Raw genomic sequence first — 20,407 nt, forward strand, 5'->3', positions numbered from 1 at the left:
CTCAGCTTCTTCCCGTCCTTGAACCACGTCACCTCCGTCTGGGCCTGAGCCACCTCGCAGCTCAGTGTGGCACTGGCCCCCGCCTCGGCCTGCACCTCCCTGTGGGTCGGCTGCTCCTTGGCAAACACCACCGTGGGCTCTGGGGACAGAGAGGGACACGGGGTCAGAGACAATCAAATTTCCAGTTCTGAATGAGAGTCCACCCTTGAATCACGACACCATAATGCCTGCCCCGCCCTGTCTTTCTCAACACAGAGAACTCATACTGCTCAGATGCACAAAGCAGGGAGCAGGTCGGTTCTCAGAATCTGCATCCTGCCCCTTCAGTAATTCTCAGGTCTGTCTATGTTACAATTCAGGCTCTGGCATCTGTTTAGCAGCAGTGATTTCATAATTATCTTAAAAAATGGAGGCACAGTTTGAAGCCAGCACTTCAAAGCATAGGTATTGTCAAGGAGATATCCTTATGCAGAGTCACCAAGAATGGGCGATATCCCTGAGTCACAAGAACAGTGATACTTAGGGCTGCTCATGCAGTCTACAACTCCTAGTGCGCCAGTCACCATCCATGTAACCAAATCCCTGGCCTTGAGATCAGGGTTGTTTTTTTATTAACTTACTTCCTTAGCTTCACAGCATATTATTCCATGACCCATTCTGTTACCCTTGACTAGATTTTCTTCTTTATGAAATACATCCATTGGTAATTCTTTCAGAAGGTTTTGTGAACAGTAAATTCTCTCCATCCATTCTCTGAAAATGTCTTTACTTCTCCCTGACTTTTGAATGGTGGTTTAGCTGGATATAGAATCTAGGTTGACGGTCACTGTCCCTCGCTACTTTGGAGATTATGTCATCTTTCCTGTGCTCTTCACTGCTGTCCACAAATCTACAGGAAGGATAACTGTCGCTCCATAAATCTTTTTCTGGTCTCAGGTTGTTTTTAAGATCTCCTCTTGGGTTCTGGCCTTCTGTGGTTCACTACGGTGTGTCTAGCTGTGAATTTATTTTCTTAGCATTTCCCATATTCTTCGTGGGATTCGAAGTTTTGGAATCACGTTTTACCACTCTAAAAATTGTCTACATGAGTTTTTTCATTATTTCATCTTCATCATTCTAGCCTCTCCCAGAAATTGTTTTAGACATATGTATGGCCTCCTGCTTCTCTTCTCCATATCCATCAATATCTCTTATTTTTTATCTCCTTGTGATTCACGCTGAGTAATTTCTGCAGATCTATCTTCCAATTCAGAAATTCTCTCTTCAGCTACGTCTAATTTGCTGTTTATCCCTCTACCAAATTGTTCATTACGAATGTTGTGTCTCTTATTCTAGGACTTTTGGTTCTTCGAATCTGCCCATTTTTTTCCATGGTATTTTGCTTTTTCTTATGTTTCCAAGTATCCCATATATCTCTTTAATATTGTAAATATGCTTATTTTAGATACTCTTCCAGATTGTTCTTCTATCATCTGAAGTCCCTGGGTGGTCTAATCCTGATCTTCTTTGTAACTTACAACTCTTGTTTACACTGGGTTGTTTCTCTGGTGCTTAGATACACTTTTATTGTGAACCAATCATTAGCGGGGCTTCTTTACTTGACAGTAATTAAGTGTGGCCTCAGGGGTGGTAGCCCTCCTGAGTATTTCACATTTACTCCTGCCAGGGACTCCAGGATCTCTGGCCTGGAGCCCCATGTTTTTCAGGGTTTTTTGTTTGGTTGGTTTCTTGCTGAGGAAGAGTGGCCCTGAGCTAACATCTGTGCCAGTCTTCCTCTATTTTGTATGTGGGTTGCTGCCTCAGCGTGGCTGCCACTGAGTGATGTAGGTCCATGCCTGGAAGCTAAGCCCAGGCCTCTGAGGTAGAGCATGCTGAACTTAACCGCTAGGCCACAGGCCGGCCCCCTGGAGCTCCACCTTTAAGTTAACTTCTCAGTCTGGGGTCTTCAGTTATATAAATTAAAACCCCAATCCCAAGTAACAAACAGGTTTCCATTTCCTGGGGGAACTTTCCCACCCGAGCCAAGGCAGACAGCCCAGTGCCCTGTCACCTCCCTGGGCTGTGGGCAGATCACTCTTCTGGTCCATCTTTTCCTTAACGATGTGTTTCTACTAGCACCCCTCTTTGTATGGTCTTTGTCCCACCTCCTCACCTCTCTCACCTAAGCACCCACTGCCTATGTGCAAGCTGGTGGTGTGAGTCAGGCCCTGGTCTGGAACCAAACCCCACTGTGCACCAACCCATCACTCACTGCTTTAGAGTTCCCTTCCCTCTTCACTTCCAGGACCTGGAAATTTCCCTTGCAAGTTCAGATAGTAACCTAACCTGACTTTGCTCCATTCTGCCCCACATTTTCAGATGTCCACGGTGGGAGAGTTTCACACTACAGCAGTCTGCAGTACCGCTGGAACCAGAAATCCAGATGGGTGTTTTCAACTCTACTTCTCCAGATGAGATTATTCAATTTCATCTATTAGGGACTTTGTGCTCTGCAAACGCCTCTCTGATTTCCCAGGGAAGCCAGCAGAAGCTCTGAACTCCCCCTGAATTGGATTTTTTATCTTTTTTTTTAAAAAAAAATGCATCTGTGTCCAAAATGCAAATGGTTCTATTTTTATGCCTTAAACATATTTTTCATGGAGGAAAAGATAAAGTGTCAAGCTGGCTGTCTTGCTTGCTCATCCTCAATAACCTGGTACCACGCAGGGGCAAGCGCCTGGACAGCAGGCAGTGATGAGGATCCAACAATCCACACAGTGGTTCACGGGCCTTCTGGGCCCACGGTTGGCCTCTGCCTCAGTGGGTCTTCCCCTCTGCTGTCTCACCAACCCCTCAAAGCTGGGCTTTGGAAAACAGCCGCAGACATGGCTGGGTCCACTTCCTCAGCCCAGGTTCACCTCACCAAAGCCCACAGGCCCATCCTTCAGCTCCTCCCCTGCCTCTCTGATTTCTCTGTGGCATTAGTGCCCTCACTGCACCCTTTGCAGGAAAGTCTTCTCCTGGTTCCACGGCAGGGCTCTCTCTGGGTTCTCCCACTGCCCCTGAGCCTCTCCCTTCATGGTCCCAGCTCCCTCAACACTCCCAGCATAGGTCCTGCCATCACCCTCTCTTTCCAGACTGACTTTTCCCCCAGGTTCCCTGACACATGCCCAGCCTCTCCCACCACCAATGGGCCAGCAACTCCCAAGTCTTCTCTCCAGCCCAGCACTGACCAAAGTCCACGCCCAGACAGTTGACCACCCCCTGGACACTCTAGGCACCCACGCTGGCTCATCACCCACTCCTCCCAAGACACCTGCCCCTGTCTACCTGCCACATCCCAGATAGTGGAGGGCTCCCACATGCTTCTTCCCCACATCTACCTGACCACCACTCTATCCACTCCACCCCCATTCCCTCTCCATGCCCTTGACTGTGGCCTCTATTTGGGCCTAGGCATCTCCTATCCCAGGGCAGGGGCTCCTGCCTGGTTTCCCTGTGTCCAAATCCGTTCTCCCCAGTGCAGCCAGAGTGGCCGTTCCAAAACCCAAATCTAAACGAGTCCCTTCTGTGCTTCTGTGCCAGAATCAGGAGCCCACTCCCCTCAGCGGACACTGCAGGTGGGGCGTCCAGAGGAAGATCTCTGCCGTGAGATGTCCTCAGGGGTCAGGAGGTCCTGGCAATGCAAGAGCCTTGGTGAGAATCCACGTGCCCCTCGTGGATTTGACGCCCACCTGCTTGCCTGCCCTGCTCTCCCAGCAATGACACTCTTGCTTCTGAAACCACAACTTCTCATTTTCATCTCTTCTCTGGTGAGGCTACTGCCTGGCACTCTGCGAACTGACAAGCCCTCACAAATCCACCACGTGAAGCAGACAACACCCAACCACAGCCAGCTGTCGCCCGCGGCCATGGCCAGATGGTACCGTGCAGCACCTGCTGCTCATTTCACGGCCCCAGACTCAGTCGCATTCTAGGGCATGGCTGCCCCAGGTCGCTACTGTTTCAATGTTCACTTCACAGAAGAATTCAGACTAATCTTGAGGGGAATTGTGCACTTTGTGCAAATGTTCCCAAATCACTCCTGAGCACACTGTGCATGTGTGTCTGTGTACATGTATGTCTGTGTGTGTGGGTATGTCTATATGCATATGTCGGGTGTGTGTACGTCTGTATGTCCGTGTGTATGTGTGTGTTTCTGAGTGTGTGTTGTGAGAGTGTATGTATGTTTAAATGTGTGTGTGTGTGTGTATGTAGAAGTGCATGTATGGGAGCATGTTTGTGGTATGTCTGTGTGTATTTGTGTGTCTGTGCATGTGTGTATACATACGTATGTGTTTATGAGCATAAATGTGTGTTTAAATGTGCGTGTACACGTGTGTGTAAGTGTGTGTGCATGTCTGTGTGTGCATGTCTGTGTGTGTGGACACGTCTATATGCAGATGTTGGGGGACGTGTATGTGTCTGTTTGAGACCATCTATCGATGGTTGCACTTGGGGAAGAAGCATGTGGGAGCCCTCCACGGTCACTCTGACGCCAGAGCTGAGCCCACACCATGAGGTCTGCGGCTACACAGTGGTCTCCCTTCAAAATTCACCTGAACAAGTTACAAATACCACTGTAAGGAGACTTAGGATATGTCCCACACTAGAAACGCCAAGGTTTGGGTTCATCTGCATAGTTACAAAAATTAAACTTGTATTTTCACAAAAGCGTCTACGGGCAGCTCCCCTTTCACACACGCACCCTTCACCCTGTCTTGCTCACCAAATGCAGCTACAAGGCCACAGAGTAACTATTTGAGGGCTCTCAAAGTAAGCGGTAGTAGGTGGATTGTGGGAAAAAAAAGAGTTCCAAGTCCCAATAAAAGAGAAAGGAATCTGCCTTTCTCCCCTGGCCTGCACACAGGGTAGCCCCAAATCCAGAAGCAGGCTCCTCAGCTCTTGCACAAGGTGTGAGGAAGGGAACCCCAAGACACCCTGTTTTTTCTCCATGCTATCACACTCCAGCCCATGAAGACTTAAGACCCCTAAAACTGTGAGGGCATGGAGTGTTCCTCTCCAACTGAAGGAGCTCTGGTCCCTAGAGGGAGGAGTGAGCCCCACTGACCTTCCTCTCTCTGAGCTCCCATCACTGGTTCTGACACAGGTGGTGCCATGGCAAGGCGGCGTCAGAGCAGCATACCTTACCTCCAGCCTTCCAACTACAGAACTGAAAAGGAATCCCCAGGGTCCCAGAGAGGCTGGAGAATGAGAAGCTTAGGATGTGGCACTGAGGTCACTCAGGAACTCCAGGGCTCACCCCTAGTCCATGCGTGAGTGGGTCTGACTCTCATCAGCACACCAAGGACTGTGAGCCCTAAACTAGGACACAAGCCACTGTCCACCACACTGACCACTGGGTGGGCATGTTCACGACAGATCCAAACGGCACTTCAAAGTCTTTGGAAACAACCCGTGGGAGGCTGGCAGGAACCCACAGCCTGAACTCAACTGGCTAATTTCCAGCTAAGGAATTCAACCTTCCCCATAGGATGTAAAGAAGACCCAGTCTCACAACATGGTATTCAACACGTCCAGGATACAATCTGAAATTACTTGGCCCATGAGGAACCCAGAAAACTCCCAATTCACATGCAGGGGAAAAGACTATTAACAGATATAAATGTCAAGATGACACAAATCTTGGAAATATCTGACAAAGACTTTAAAGCAGCTATTACAAAAATGCTCCAACAAGTAAAAGCAGATACCCTTGAAAGGAATGGGAAAATAGGAAATCTCAACAAAGAAATACAAGAGGTAAAGAAGAATCAAGTGAAACTTTTCTAAGTAGACTAATATAATAAGTGAAATAACTCACTAAATAGGCTCAATGTCAGAATATAGACAAGAGAAGAAAGAGTTATTGAACTTGAAGACAGATCAATAGGAATTATCCAGTCTAAACAATGGCAAGAAAGGAAATTTCTAGAAAGAGCCTCTGGAACCTATGTGACAAAACCAAAAGGACTAAAACTTCTGCTGTTAGTCCTAGAGAGGAGAAAGAGAGCAGTGCAGAAAGAGAGAACTCAAAAACAACGCCTAAACCTTCTCAGGGTTAGTGAAAGACCTAAACCAGACTAAAAGAGCCTAACAAAGCCCAGACAGAATAAACCCAAAGTAATCCACACCCAGACAGACCACACCAAAACTGCTGGGAACTGAGGACAAAGAAAAACTCTTGAAAGCAGGCAGACAATGCTAACACACGATTTGTAGGGGAACATGTTGAATGACTGTGAATTTCTCACCAAACATCAGTCAATGCTGAAAGAAAACCATCAGCCCGGAATTCTATATCCAGCAACAATATCCTTCAGGAACGAAGGTGAAATACTGACGTTCCAAAGTAAGGAAACCAAGAAAATTCATTGCCGTCAGATCTGCTCTAAAAGAATTGCTAAGGGAAGTTCTTCAGATAGAGGGAAATGATATTGTAGGAAGACCTGGAACACCGGGAACGAAGGAAGAACAACGGAAATGGTAAACATCTGGGTGTCATGGACCATGAATCATGTCCCCCCAAATCCACATGCTGAAGCCCTAAGTCCCCGTGTTGGAGGCAGGGCCTTTCGGGAGTGGACTACGTTAGAAGAGGTCATAACGGGGGGGCTCCAGTCTGACAGGATCGGTGTCCTTACAAGAAAAGGAAGAGACACCAGGGATGTCTCCTGCTCCCCCCGTGCCCACAGAGAAAAGACCACGAGAGGACACAGCTGTCTGCCAGCCAGGAAGAGAGCGCTCACCAGAAACTGGCATGCTGGCACCTGGTGGCACCTGATCTGGGACTTCCAGCCTCAAAACCGTGAGAAATAAGTTTCTGCTATTTAAGCCACACGACCTGTGGTGCTTCGTAAGGGCAGCCTAGACTGACTCATACACTGGGGAGTAAAACAGATCACGCCCTCCTCTTGAATTCTTTAAAACGTGTTTGATAGCTGAAAGCAAAATTCATCACATCACCTGAAGAGGTTTTCAGTAATAAAGATAATGCATAAAACAGCTGATAACATAAAGGTGGGAGGACAATAAGACCTATTTGTTGATAAAGTCCTACATTCCGACTGAGTAGTAAAATACTGACTCTGAGTAGATGGTGAGGAGGTGAGTAAGTGTAGTGCAATCCCTAGGGCGACCACACAAAAATATATGCAAAATCACAATAGATAAATTAAAATGGACTACTAAAAACATCACAAATAACCCAAAAAGGCAGGAAAGGTGAAAAAGAGGAATAAAAAAAGAGGAAAAAAAAACAGAAACAAATAATAAAATGGTAGACCTGAATCCAAACATACCAACTATTGCATTAAACGAAAACAGTCTAAACACACTGATTATAAGACAGAGATTGTCAGAATGGATCAAAATGACCCAACTTTATGCTGTCTACAAGAAACTCACTTCCAACATGTGTAGGTAAAAGTAAAAGAATGAAAAATACACACAGTGCAAGCACTAATCACTACATTTCTGGAGTATTTACATTAATATCAGAGAGAAGACTCCTGAGCTAAGGAAATTGCTAGGGATAAAGAGAGCATTGCACACAGATAAATGGGTCCGTTTACAAGAAGACATAACAATCCTAGATGAGTAAGTGCCTAACAAGAGAGCTTCAAAATACATGAAGCAAAAATTGACAGAACTGCAAGAAAACCCAGGAAGCCCGCAATTATAGCTAGAGACTTCAACACTCTTAGCACAACAGTTGACAGAATTAGTAGACGGAAAATTCTCAGGCATATAGAAGAACTGAATTAGTGTGACTTGCATCTGTAGGACATTCCACCCAACAGCAGAACACACACCCCTTTCAAGTACACACAGTACATTCACCAACATGGCCCATATGGTGGTTCACAAGAGATATTTCCAAAAATTTTTTAAAGTTGAAAAAATACAAAGTATGTTCTCTGACCAAAATGGAATTAGACTAGAAATCAATAACAGAGATAACAGTAAAGTCTCTAAACACTTGGAGATTAAACAGCACTCTTCTGAATAATATGTCAGTTTAAGAAGTCTCAAGGGAAATGGGTAAATATTTTAAACTGAACAACAATGAAAATACAACATATCAAAATGTGTAGGATAAAGTTAAAAGCTGTGCCTTGAGGGAAATTTAGAGTATTAAATATTTATATTATAAAATTAGAAAGATTTCAATTGGTAATCTAAGCTTCCGCCTTAATAAATTAGAAAAAGAAGAGCAAAATAAACCCACAGCAAGCAGAAGAATGGAAATAATAAAGATAAGAACAGAAATCAATGGCATTAAAAAAATAGAGAAAATCAGTGAAACCTATGCCTGGTTCTTTGAAAAGATGAAGAAAATTGATAAACCCCTTGCAATATTAAAAAAGAAAACAAGAGAAAAGACATAAACTAATAATATCAGGAATGAGACAAGGAATATCACCACAAACCCTGCAGACATTAAAAGTGTAATAAAGAAATACTACAAACAACTCTATGCACATGAACTAAACAAATTTGGTGAAGCAGACCAATTCCTCAAAAGCCATGAACTTCCAAAACGTGCCCAAGAGGAAACAGATAACTTGTACAGTTTCATAACTATAAATAAGATGTTTTTATCATTTAAATCTCCTTAAAAAAAATCTCTAAGCCAGGATGGCTTCTTTGGCTTAGTCAGTGAAATAATTAAAAACGAAACTAAATAAGGAATGGAAATAACATAGATCCTACACAAAAGAAATCAAAAGAGTAGGGAACACTTTCCAATTCATTGTGTGAGGCCAGCATTACCCTGCCACCATAACCAGACAAAATGGTATAAGAAAGCTACAAAATTCCTCATGAACATAAATATAAAAAAACCCAACCAAAGACTACCAACTTGAATCCAGTAACACGTAAAAAGAATAACAAACCACAGTCAAGTGGGCATAATCCCGGGAAGGCAAGGCTGGTTCAATATTTAAAGATCACTCAGAGGGATGTCAGCAAAAACGGCAAAATAACAAATTCTTTAAAATCTCTCCTCCATAAAATTAAAACACTTGCAAAAATTGTTGCAATCAACTTTTTCAGAGCTCTGGAAATTAATCTGGGGAGCACATATCCAAGAAAAACAGTTGAATCTCAGTAAGAACAGCAAGATTTGTGGTGTTTTAACTTTCCCAATTCTCATACCTCCCTCCCCAGCTCTGAGTCCAGAGTTTGCAATTACAGTGAAAACCAGCAGTGTTAAAGCCTCCTGAGGGGGAAGAATGGGGTGAGAGTTCTTTCAAAGCCCCACTCCAGGTGAATTGTCACCATCTGATCTGTTCAGTGGTTCTGGAAAACTCTACTCCCAAGCCTGTCTTTATCTATTATTCAAGACTGAACAGAAGCTCACTGAGTAAAAACAGTCTTTTCCCTGTGAGCATTTGATGAAAACAGTTACAGGCAATTAATGAGCATCACGGCTGCCTGAGGTAGTGGATAACAGTCGGGCAAACAACAGGCTAACCAATGAGCTTAAAAGGAAACGCTGGGGCCTGAGATGTCCATAGAGGGCTCTGAACAGCTCTGGCACATTCCTGGGTATCTAGGAGGCCACACAGAGACGCACGGTCAGGAAACACCCGAGAAGGCCCTGACCTCACACGTCTGGCTGACCTTGAGATTCTGCAGAAGCATGAATGAAGGCAAGGGGGAGCCGTGGACCACCCGGCTATGGGGTGTATGCCTGCACCCACACACAACAAAGGCCCCTGGCAAATGCTGGGAGACTCGCTGGTTACATGCAGCCAAGGAAATCACTATCCAATCATTAGCTGAATAATAAGGTCACTGAGCAGAGGCTTCAGTGGCTCACACAACACAAAACGCAGACTTCACAGAATTAGTTCAAAACAGTGACTGGACACACAGACAACGGCAACAACAAACTCTGGGGAGGAGGGCGAGAATCTGAACTCCAGAGTTTCCACATTACATTACTTAATATTCAAGTCATCGACAAAGAATTACACGACATGCAAAGAAACAAGAAAGCACGGCCCATCCATGGGAAAGGCAGCAGTCCACAGAACCACCCCTGAGAACGTCCAGTGTTAGTCCATAAACAGTCCTCACATCAGCTATCTTATGTCTGTTCAAAGAACTAAACAAAACCATTTCTCAAGAAATAAAGGAATGTATGAGAAGAATGTGTCATCAAATAGAGAAAATCAATAAAGACAGAGATTTTTTTGAAACTACACAGAAATTCTGGGTTTGAAAAGTTTAATGATGGAAATGAAAAATTCACTAGAGGGGTTCAACAGTTGATTTGAACAGGCGGAAGAAAGAATCAGACAACTGAAGATAGGTCTCTTGAAATTGCCCAGTCTGAAGGGCAGAAAGAAAAAGGAATGAAGAAAATGAACAGAGCCTCAGATGCCTATGGGACAATATCAATTGTACCCACATTTGCATAATGGGAGTGCATGGGAGAGGAGAAAGAGGAAGGAACAGAGAGAATATTTGAAGAATTAATAGTCAAAAACTTCCAAAATTGAACAAAAAACATGAATCTACACATCTAAGAAGCTCAACAAACTCCACACAAGATAAACTAAAAGAGACCCACACTGAGATATTAAGTGTCAAACTGTCAGAAGCCAAAAAAAAAGAGAGAGCAAGAGAAACTTGAAAGCAGAAAGAGAGAAGCGACTCATCACACACAAGGGCTCCTCACTAAGGTTTACAGCTGATTTCCCTTCAGAAGCCATAGAGGCCAGAAGGCAGTAGGATGACATTTCAACTGCTGAAAGGAAAAACTATCAACCAGAATTTTATATCTGGCAAAACTATCCTTCAAAAATGAAGGAGGGGGCCAGCCCCATTGCATAGTGATTAGTCCAGCACGCTCTACTTTGGCGGCCCAGGTTCATGGGTTCAGATGTCAGGCACAGACCTACAACACTCATCAGCCATGCTATGGCAGTGACCCACATACAAAATAGAGGAAGATTGGCAGAGATGTTAGCTCAGGGACAATCTGCCTCATGAAAAAAAAAAAAAAGAAGGAAAATTTAATATGTTCCCAGATAAACAATAACTGGGGATTTTGTTGCTGGTAGACTTGTCCTGCAAGAAATGCTAAAGGAGGGGCCAGCACCATGGCCAAGTGGTTAAGTTCACGCACTCTGGTGCGGCGGCCCAGGGTTTCGCCAGTTCAGATCCTGGGCATGGACATGGCACCACTTGTCAGTCCATGTTGAGGCAGCATCCCACATGCCACAGCTAGAAGGACCCACAACTAAAATATACAACTACGTACTGGGAGGATTTGGGGACAAAACACAGGGAAAAAAAAAGAAATGCTAAAGGAGTCCTTCAGGTTGGAATGAAAATACACTAAATAATAACTTGAAACCACATGAAAAAAATAAACAACAGTAAACATAGCTATATAGGTAAATATAAAAGTTTTATAGAACTTTCAGTTTGTAACTCTTCTTTTCCTATATAACTTAAAATACAAGTGCAAAATTATAAAACTATAAAGTTAATGAACTAAAGTTAATGTATAGAGACATAACTTGTGGCAATAGCATCATAAAGCATGGGTGGGGCACAGAGCTATAAAGAAGCATAATTTTTTATTGAAACTAAGATGGTATAATTTCAAACTTGATTATTATAAAGTTAAGATGTTAACTGTGATCCCCAAGATAACCACTAAGAAAAGAAGCGAATAGATCTGTACAGAAAGAGATACACAGATACATAGATATGGATATACAAGGAAATGAGAGGGGAATAAAAATGTTATACTAGAAAAAAAATTAATTAATCATAAAGACAGTAATGGAGAAAATGAGGAACAAAAAAAAATATGACACATAAAAAACCCCACAAAATAGCAGAGGTAGGTCCTTCCTTGTAAGTATTAATTTAACTGTAAATAGAGCCCACCCCCCAATTAAAAGGTAGAGATTGATAAAATGGATTTTTTTAAAAAGCATGCTGTCTACAAGAGACTCACTTTAGATCCAAAGATGCAAATAGGTTGAAAGTGAAAAGATGCTGCATACGAACAGCAACCGATGGAGACCTGAGGCAGCTGCAATAATGTCAGACAAAACGGGCTGCAAGGCAAAACCACTACAAGACACTGTACATTGATTGATATGCAGAGATTAGCGGCATTATATACTGATTGACATATCTAGATTAAGGGCATTATATATTGATAAAAGGGTCAATTCATCAAGAAGATATAACAACTATACACATAAGCACAATTAACAGGAGAGCCTCAAAATATAAGAAGTGAAATCTAAGAGATTAGAAGGAGAAAGAGACAGTTCAGCAGTAATACCCAGGGGACTTTCATACCCCGCTTTCAATAATGGCTAGAGCACCAGACAGAAGATCAATAAGGAAGCAGAGGACCTGAACCACACTGCAGGCCGGCTAGACCTCACTGACGTCTACAGGACACTCCGCCCAACAACAGCAGAAGACACACGTTACTCAAGCAAACCCAGAAAATTCTCCAGCACAGACCATATGTTAGGCCACGAAGAAAGCCTCAATAAATTTAAAAAGACTGAAATCATATGAAGTATCTTTCCAACTGCAGTGAAATGAGGCTAGAAATCAATAACAGAAGGACAACTGGGAAACTCACTAGTATATCAAAGTTAAACCAAGTACTCTTAAACAAAGAGGAATTACAAGGAAAATTAGGAAATATTTTGAGATAAGTGGAAATGAAAACACAACATACCAAAACTTAGGAGACGTGGTGAAAGCAGTGCTCAGAGGGAAATTCACAGCTATAAGGCCTGTGTTAAAAAAGATCACGAATCAACAACTAACTTCACACCTTAAGAAACTAGAAAAAGAAGAGCAAGCTAAACACAAAGATGGCAGAAGGAAGGAAATAAAGACTAGAGCAGAGATAAATGAAACAGGAAATAGAAAAACAACAGACAGAATGAAGGAAGCCAGAGCTGGTTCTTTGAAAAGTTCCAGAAAACTGACAAACCATCAGCTAGACCGACCAAGAAAAAAAGTTGGATAACTAAACTTACCAAAATCAGAAATAAAAGTGGGGACACCAATACAGACCTTACAGAAATAAAAAGAAGCACAAGACAATACTGTGAACAATTACACACTGAACAACTAAATAACCTGGACGAAATGGACAAATTCCTAGAAACACACCAACTAAAAACCTGACTCAAGAAGAAATAGAAAACCTGAACAGACCTATAACACATAGAGATTCTTTTTGAGAGATTTAATCAGTAATCAAAAACAAAATGAGAGGCATCCAGATTGGAAATGTAGTAAAACTATCTGTATTTGCAGGTGACGTGGTTTTGTATAAAGAAAATCCTAAAGAATTCACAAAAGAATGAGTAGAGCTAATAGACAAATTTGGCAAGGTTGTAGGATACAAGACCAATGTAAAAAAATCAACTCTGTTTCTGTATATTAGCAATGAACAATCCAAAAATGAAATTAAGAAAACACTTCCATTTACAGTAGCATCAAAAATAACAAAATACTTCGCAACAAACTTAACAAAATAAGTCTAAGTCTTGTACACTGAAAACTACAAAACATCCTTGAAAGTAATTTTTAAAAGACCTAAACAAATGGAAAGCCATCCTACACTTGTAGATTAGAAGACTAATGTTAAGATGGCAATATTCCCCAAAATTGATCTACACATTCACTACAATCCCAATCAAAATCCCAGGCGCATTTTTTGCAAAATTCGATCCCCAAATCTGCATGGAAATGCAAGGACCTCAAATAGCCAAAAAAAGTCTTGGGTGAAAAAGAACAACAAAGTTGAGAACAAAAGAACAATTCCCAATTTCAAAACTTACCACAAAGCTACAGTAATCAAGACCGTGTGGTACTGACACAAGGATAGACAGACAGACATATATATCAATGGAATGGAACTGCAAATCCAGAAATAAATCCTGACACTTCCAGTCAATACATTTTTTTTTTTTAAGATTTTATTTTTTTCCTTTTTCTCCCCAAGGCCCCCTGGTACATAATTGTATATTCTTTGTTGTGGGTCCCTTTTTTTATTAGTTGTGGCATGTGGGACGCTGCCTCAGCGTGGTTTGATGAGCAGTGCCATGTCCGTGCCCAGGATTCGAACCAACGAAACACTGGGCCACCTGCAGCGGAGCGCGCAAACTTACCCACTCGGCCACGGGGCCAGCCCCCCGGTCAATCCATTTTTGACCAGTGTGCCAAGAAAATCCAGAGGGAAAAATGTCCTTTCAACAATGGTGTTGCAACAGCTGGATTTCCATGTGCAAAGGATACTGATGGACCCCCGTCTCACACCACACAAAAAAATTATCTCAAAATGGATTAAACACCTAAAGGTAAGAGCTACAACTAGAAAACTCTCAGACGCAAACACAGACGTCAATCTTCATGACCTTGGATTAGGCAATGGTTTCTTAGATATAACAACTAACACATAAGCAAAAGAGGATAAACTGGACTTCATCGCAATTTAAAAACTTTTGTACATCAGAGAACACAATGAAGAAAGTGAATGGGAGTAAATATTTATAAATCAGATATCTGATAAGGATCTAATACCCAGAATATATAAAGAACTCTTACAACTCAATGACAAAAAGATAAACGACCCAATTCAAAAAACAGGCAAGTGATTTTAAGGGACATTTCTCCAAGAAGACAGATGAACGGCCAATTCACACAGGAAAGATGCTCACTGTCATTAGTCATCAGGGGAATGCAAGTCAAAACCACAATGAGACAGCACCTCACATCCACTAAGACGGCTACAGTAAAAAAAAGTGAACTGAAAATAACAAGTGTTGGTCAGGCTGTGGAGAAAACAGAACCCTTGCACGTTCCTGGTGGGGCTGAAAAATGGCGCAGCCGCTCTGGAAAACAGTTCGGTGGCTCATCAGGAAGTTAGACACAGAACTGCTAAATTCCCGGCAATCCCAAGAGGATTGAAAATATATGTTCACACAAAAATTTGTATAAGAATGTTCATAGCACAACTGTTCATAACAGTCAAAAAGTGAGAACAACTCAAACGTCCATTAGCTGACGAAAGGACAGACAAAATGTGGTCTGTCCACACAATGGAATATTACTCAGCCGTAAAAAGGAATGAAGCACCCACAGTTGCTACAACATGGATAAACCTTGAAAAACCTCCACCATCCTCGATGTCTCACTGGTGAGGCTGGAAGGCAGGAGCTCACTTTCCCAGGCTGCCTGGAGTGGGGTGCAGCCTGGGACCCACATGGAGCCAGGAAGAGTAAGGGGAATCTGCCACAGGCTCCTCAGACAGCGTTTGTCTTCCAAATAGAAGAAACAGCAGGGGTGACACCCTGTGTGGGTAGAAATGCCCCCGAGACCCCTGCTCCACGATGTGCACACACCTTCCCCCAGTGACCCCAGGGAACACTAATCTGGGCACTGCTGTGAAGGGGACTCTGCAGAAGGAATTAAGGTCCCAGAACAGCTGGCACTGAGTTCATCAACAGGGACATTACCCTAGGTGGGCCTAGCCTCAACAGGTGAGCCCTTAAAAGGGAGGGGGCTCCTCCTGGCCAAAGATTTGAAGCATGAGAGCATGTGGACACAAGGGGGATTCTCCATGGCTGGACTAAAGACGGAGGGGCCACGTGGCAAAGGACCTGAGAGTGGCCCCCGGCTGCCAGCCAGCCAGGAAACAGACTCAGACCCAGAACCACAAGGACATGAATTCTGCCAGCAACTGAGATGAGTCTGGACAAGGATTCCCAGACAGCTCAGTCAGCTGGCTGTGCATTCCAGCCTGTGAGACTCTGAACAGAGACCCCAGCCACATCACAGCTGGACGTCAGGACCTACGGAACTATGAGCGGATAAACAGGTATCGTTTAAGCTACAGAACCTGGGACAATTTGCTGTACAGCAGTAAGAAAAAAATACACACACGCCTCTTGTGTGTTCTTCTCTCCTTAAACATGGTGGCCAGAGCTACGGAAGCCTTCTTGGGACCGGGAGGCATTAGGCATAGAAGGATCTTTATCTCATGCTCAGGACGCCAGAGAATTAGAGACAGACAGAGCCTGTGCCCCCGTGAGGTTCTCACAACGACTTGGAAACGGTCCCCAGTGAGCAGCCTCCCTGTGTCCACACCCTCACCACAGCAAGCCACCTCTCCACCTGCTCGGAGCTGCCCGGTCTTCACATAGAGCATGGAGAAGGTAACATTCTAGGACTGCTGAGAACAGACCTTCACAAGTCCTGTTGCATCTACTGTCCCGAGGGGAGCCCGGTCACCAGGGGAAGGAGCCTGGGCTGCCCACACGAACAATGAGGGCCTGGGGGTGCACCGTCACGAGGAGACGGTAACCCCAGAGGAGAGAATGGGGTCCAGACACAGCAGTGAACCACAGGGAGAGAGAGGCCGTTATCCCCGCCAGTCCATCCAAGGGATCCATCCCCACGGGGACATCAGACGCCGGACAAGCCAGGCTGGACCCTCTTGTGCCAGCCGTCACCGTGAGAGTCAGGAGGAGGCACCCACAGAGCCCTGCCCCAACTCCTGACCCACAGAGCCGCGGGATGCACACCCACTGCTCCTCCTGGACTCTATGTCTAGCAGCATTTGTTACTGGGCACCAGATAACCAACTGACTCAGGCCTGATGAGTCTGCTGAGCATCCCCCCGCCACCAAACGCTGCCTCCAGGCCTGTTTCTGAGATGGTCCCACAGGATGGATGCCAACTGACCTGTGACATCCAGGCGGAAGAAGACCTTCTGGCCCCCGGCCTCGCAGCTGTACTCCCCGGCGTCTGCCTTCCCCGCCTGCTGCACCACCAGCCGCCGGGTGCAGCCCTTGGCCTCCACGTGCACTTTCGAGCTCTCACTCAGCTTCTTCCCGTCCTTGAACCACGTCACCTCCGTCTGGGCCTGGGCCACCTCGCAGCTCAGTGTGGCGCTGGCCCCCGCCTCAGCCTGCACCTCCCTGCGGGCTGGCTGCTCCTTGGCAAACACCATCGTGGGCTCTGGGGGTAGGGAGGGACAGGGGGTCAGAGCCCCTGCTGAGGTGAGGTTCCCAGTCCTGGACCCATGACACAGGTTCCGGACCCCAGGCAGTCTCAGGTCGTGCCACGGGGATCCCTGGTGGTCGGGTGTTGCACACAGGGCCACCCCAGCAAAGGTGGGCCCGATGCCTGACCCTCCTGGGTGTGGCAGGGAGGGGTCTCAGGGACCACCATGAGTGGCGGTGCCTGGGACAGACAGAGAAGGCATGGAAGGCACGGTGGAGACCCTCCCAAGGGTCAGGATTGGGTAGAGCAGGACTGGGAGCACCTCCCAAGAGGCCCCAGTGGCTTCTAGAAAGAGCTGTGGCCTTAGATCCACTGAGATCCAAATCTACCCTTCTGAGAATACTCCCAGCACCTTCTGGATCCCCTCAGCTTCATTTCCTCATCTTTGAAAGGAGGACAGGGCTTCAAATTTCCTTATCTTTTATTTTCCACATCTGCATTTTTCAACCTTCTAAAAGTGAGTTTTGTGGGCAGTTTCTTTTCCCAAATCCAGAAGCAACTGCCCCACTGCAAGCATTTGTCAAAGAAATGAAGGGCCCAGTGGGTGGTCTTGCAAGTGCTGGATGCAGCCAGACCTGCTCCCCCCCCCACCAAGCCCCGGAGGCAGTGCACTCACCACAGACACGCAGCCGGAAGTCCACGGAGTCCTCGCCCACACGGCATGAATAGGTTCCCTCGTCCTGCCTGGTGACAGAGGCCACCACCAGCCGGTGCCGCGTGCCCACGTCCTCCTGCGAGAAGCGCTGGCCCAAGCCACCAAGCTCGGCCCCATCCTTGTACCAGCGCACGCGCACGTGGGCCTCCGACGTCTCACACTCAAAGCAGGCTGGACCCCCAGCCACGGCATCCACGTGGCCGCCCACTGTGTCCTTGTGCAGAAAGGACGTGAGGCCTGCGAGGGCACACAGGAAGTCAGGGGGCCAGCAGAGCCCCGACCACTGGCCCAGACCAGGGTCCCCTTCAGCAACAGGACCGGCCTTGGCTGCTGACTGCCAGCCACCCAAGTGCCACCCACTGTTAGGAAGCTCCTCCTCCACCGAGCAGAGCCGCGTCCCCCATCCTCCCGCACCGTCACCTGAGCCCTCTACCCCCACGCACTCCACAGGGACAGAGAACAGTGGATCCCACTGCCCAGAACCCCCCAGAGCCTGTCCAGAGCTGGGGGACAGAACACGTGGCCGTGGCCATGGGGGGCCCAGGAAAGACGTGGTCGCACACACACCCCACCGGCATCACCTTGTACGGACAGCTGGTACGCGATGCGGCTCCCGCGGCTGATGCACTCATACAGCCCGGCGTCGTCTCGGGCCACGTCCTTCACCAGCAGGGCCCACTGCCCGGCCGACGCCTGCACCTCATACTTGGGGCCCGGGGGCAGCGCACGGCCATCCTTGAGCCATGTCACGGCCGCGGCCTGGTCCGACAGCTCAGCCAGGAGCTGCGCCTCCTCATGCAGCCGGGCCAGCACCTCCCGAGCAGCTGTTGTTGGAGGCTTGGTGGTCAGCCCTGGGGCCGCTGGGGCCACAGACAGGTGGACAGAGGGGGCATGGACAGAGAGGAAGAGAGGACAGAGAAAGGAAGATGAGGAGGGGTAGGGGAGACAGATGGGGAGATGAACCTCTGCGCCACTGAGGGCTCCCCAGCCCCTCCTCCATCACACCCCGTGTCTGGGACCGCCCACTGGGCCTGGGCGAGCTGCCTGGCACACCCACCGCCCAGCCTGCTTCATCCAGGCACCCACCCAGCAGTGCCCCTGCCCCGAGAGCAGCAGCAACCCTCCAGGAACCCTGAGGCCCCGGGACCCTGTCCCACCCCACGCCCAGAGGAACCGGCTGGAGAGGCCCAGGGGTCACCAGCCAGGCCCCTACCTCGGACCTCCATGCGGATGGTGCTCTCGATGCCATTGGCCACAAACTTGAGCTCAGCGCCGTGCAGGCTGGCGGGCACTGAGCGGATGGTGAGAGTGTGCCGGGCGCCGTCGCTGCGGATCACATACACGCTGCTGGCCTTCAGGGGCTGCCCGTTCAGGAACCACTCACCCACCGAGGCCAGGGTGAGGTCCACCGAGAAGGTCGCCTCGCCACCCTCCACTGCCTCCACTGCCTTCAGAGGCGTCCTCACGGCCAGCTGGGGGGCTGCAGGGTGGCAGTGTCAGGAAGGAGCCAGGCCCCTGCCCTCCTCTCCTCCTCCTCCTCCAGAGCCCGGGCCGAAATGCCTCGTCCTCCAGGAAGCCCGGCAGACAGATGCACGGACACCACAAGCGAACGTTGGACCCAGGACGAAGTGGGGACAAGTCAGAACTACCAGAGATCCCCTCCAGATCCCACAAAACCGGGGGGTGGGGAGGGGCTCAAATACTGTCTCAGGGTCCCCTCCTCTTCCCACAGAGGAGGTTCAAACAGCATCAGGACCCTGGCACCACCCCTACCCAATAAAGAGGCTCCATGAGGTCACTGGGGCCTCCTCAGGCCTGGGCTATGCTCTGGGTCTGACTAACACAGCGGCGGATGGCCCCCAGGCCATCACCACGTGGCGGGTGGACTGAACCTTCCACACTTACCCAAGTGGACAGTCCCCGGGAACTCGAGGTAGGGGCTCTGGCCAAAGCTGTTTACAGCTGACACCCGGAACTGGAAGTCCCCCTCCTCAGCCACGCTGGCCACCGTCAGCTCGGGTGTGGCCACCCACTCGGCCTCGTGGCACCGGCTCCAGGTGTAGGCCCCGAGTCGCTTCTTTTCCACCAGGTAGCCGTCAATGGTGACAGGGCGGTCCCCATGGGGCGGTGGGGACCAGCCAAGGGTCACAGAGCTCTCCGTCCTGGCCTTCACCACCGGGGCCTCAGGGGCGTGCAGGGGTGGCTTCCTAGGGGCTGGGGAGAGGACCGGACCACATCACCGACGGGATCTCCTCCCTGAGCCCTAAGTCCAGCATCGCCTGGGTCGGGGAAGGGCGTCAGAATCTCCAACCCTCCCAGACCCACTCTGGTGGTCTGGAACGGCCACAGCCCAAGCGGACCACTGGTCTGAAGGGAGGCTGTACGCCCATGACCCCCAGCCCCGGTCCTGAGGGCAGCTGGGCCTCAAGGGCCACCAGGAGCTGTCCACGTGGCCTGGGGACAGATCCCTACCTGTGTATCGGGATGGTAGGGTAGGCAGTGCCTGAGGCAGGGCACAATGACCCTTCTGGGGGGCTGAGACCTGCGTGCAGGGGCACTTTCCTGCCCCTAGCAAAAGGCTGACCCTGTGGGGGTTGGAGGGAGCAGGGACCTGCTGCCCAATCTACAAACTTGACACCAAAGGCCGCAGAAAGAGGA

At 47.7% G+C, this 20,407-nt stretch overlaps 1 protein-coding gene across 1 annotated transcript in view; it reads right to left on the reverse strand.

The window, feature by feature from the left end:
• OBSCN (obscurin, cytoskeletal calmodulin and titin-interacting RhoGEF) overlaps positions 1–20,407 on the reverse strand; it is a 105,580-nt gene that overhangs the window by 78,970 nt on the left and 6,203 nt on the right. The window contains exons 5-9 of the mRNA XM_046666252.1: positions 19,655–19,963; positions 18,963–19,229; positions 18,331–18,609; positions 17,711–17,986; positions 16,774–17,049 (exon numbers count right to left, since the gene is read on the reverse strand). Coding sequence (XP_046522208.1) covers positions 16,774–17,049; positions 17,711–17,986; positions 18,331–18,609; positions 18,963–19,229; positions 19,655–19,963 — 1,407 coding nt within the window. The remainder of the gene's footprint in view (positions 1–16,773; positions 17,050–17,710; positions 17,987–18,330; positions 18,610–18,962; positions 19,230–19,654; positions 19,964–20,407) is intronic.

Source organism: Equus quagga, chromosome 7 (genome assembly GCF_021613505.1).
Source record: "Equus quagga isolate Etosha38 chromosome 7, UCLA_HA_Equagga_1.0, whole genome shotgun sequence".
NCBI lineage: Eukaryota > Metazoa > Chordata > Mammalia > Perissodactyla > Equidae > Equus > Equus quagga.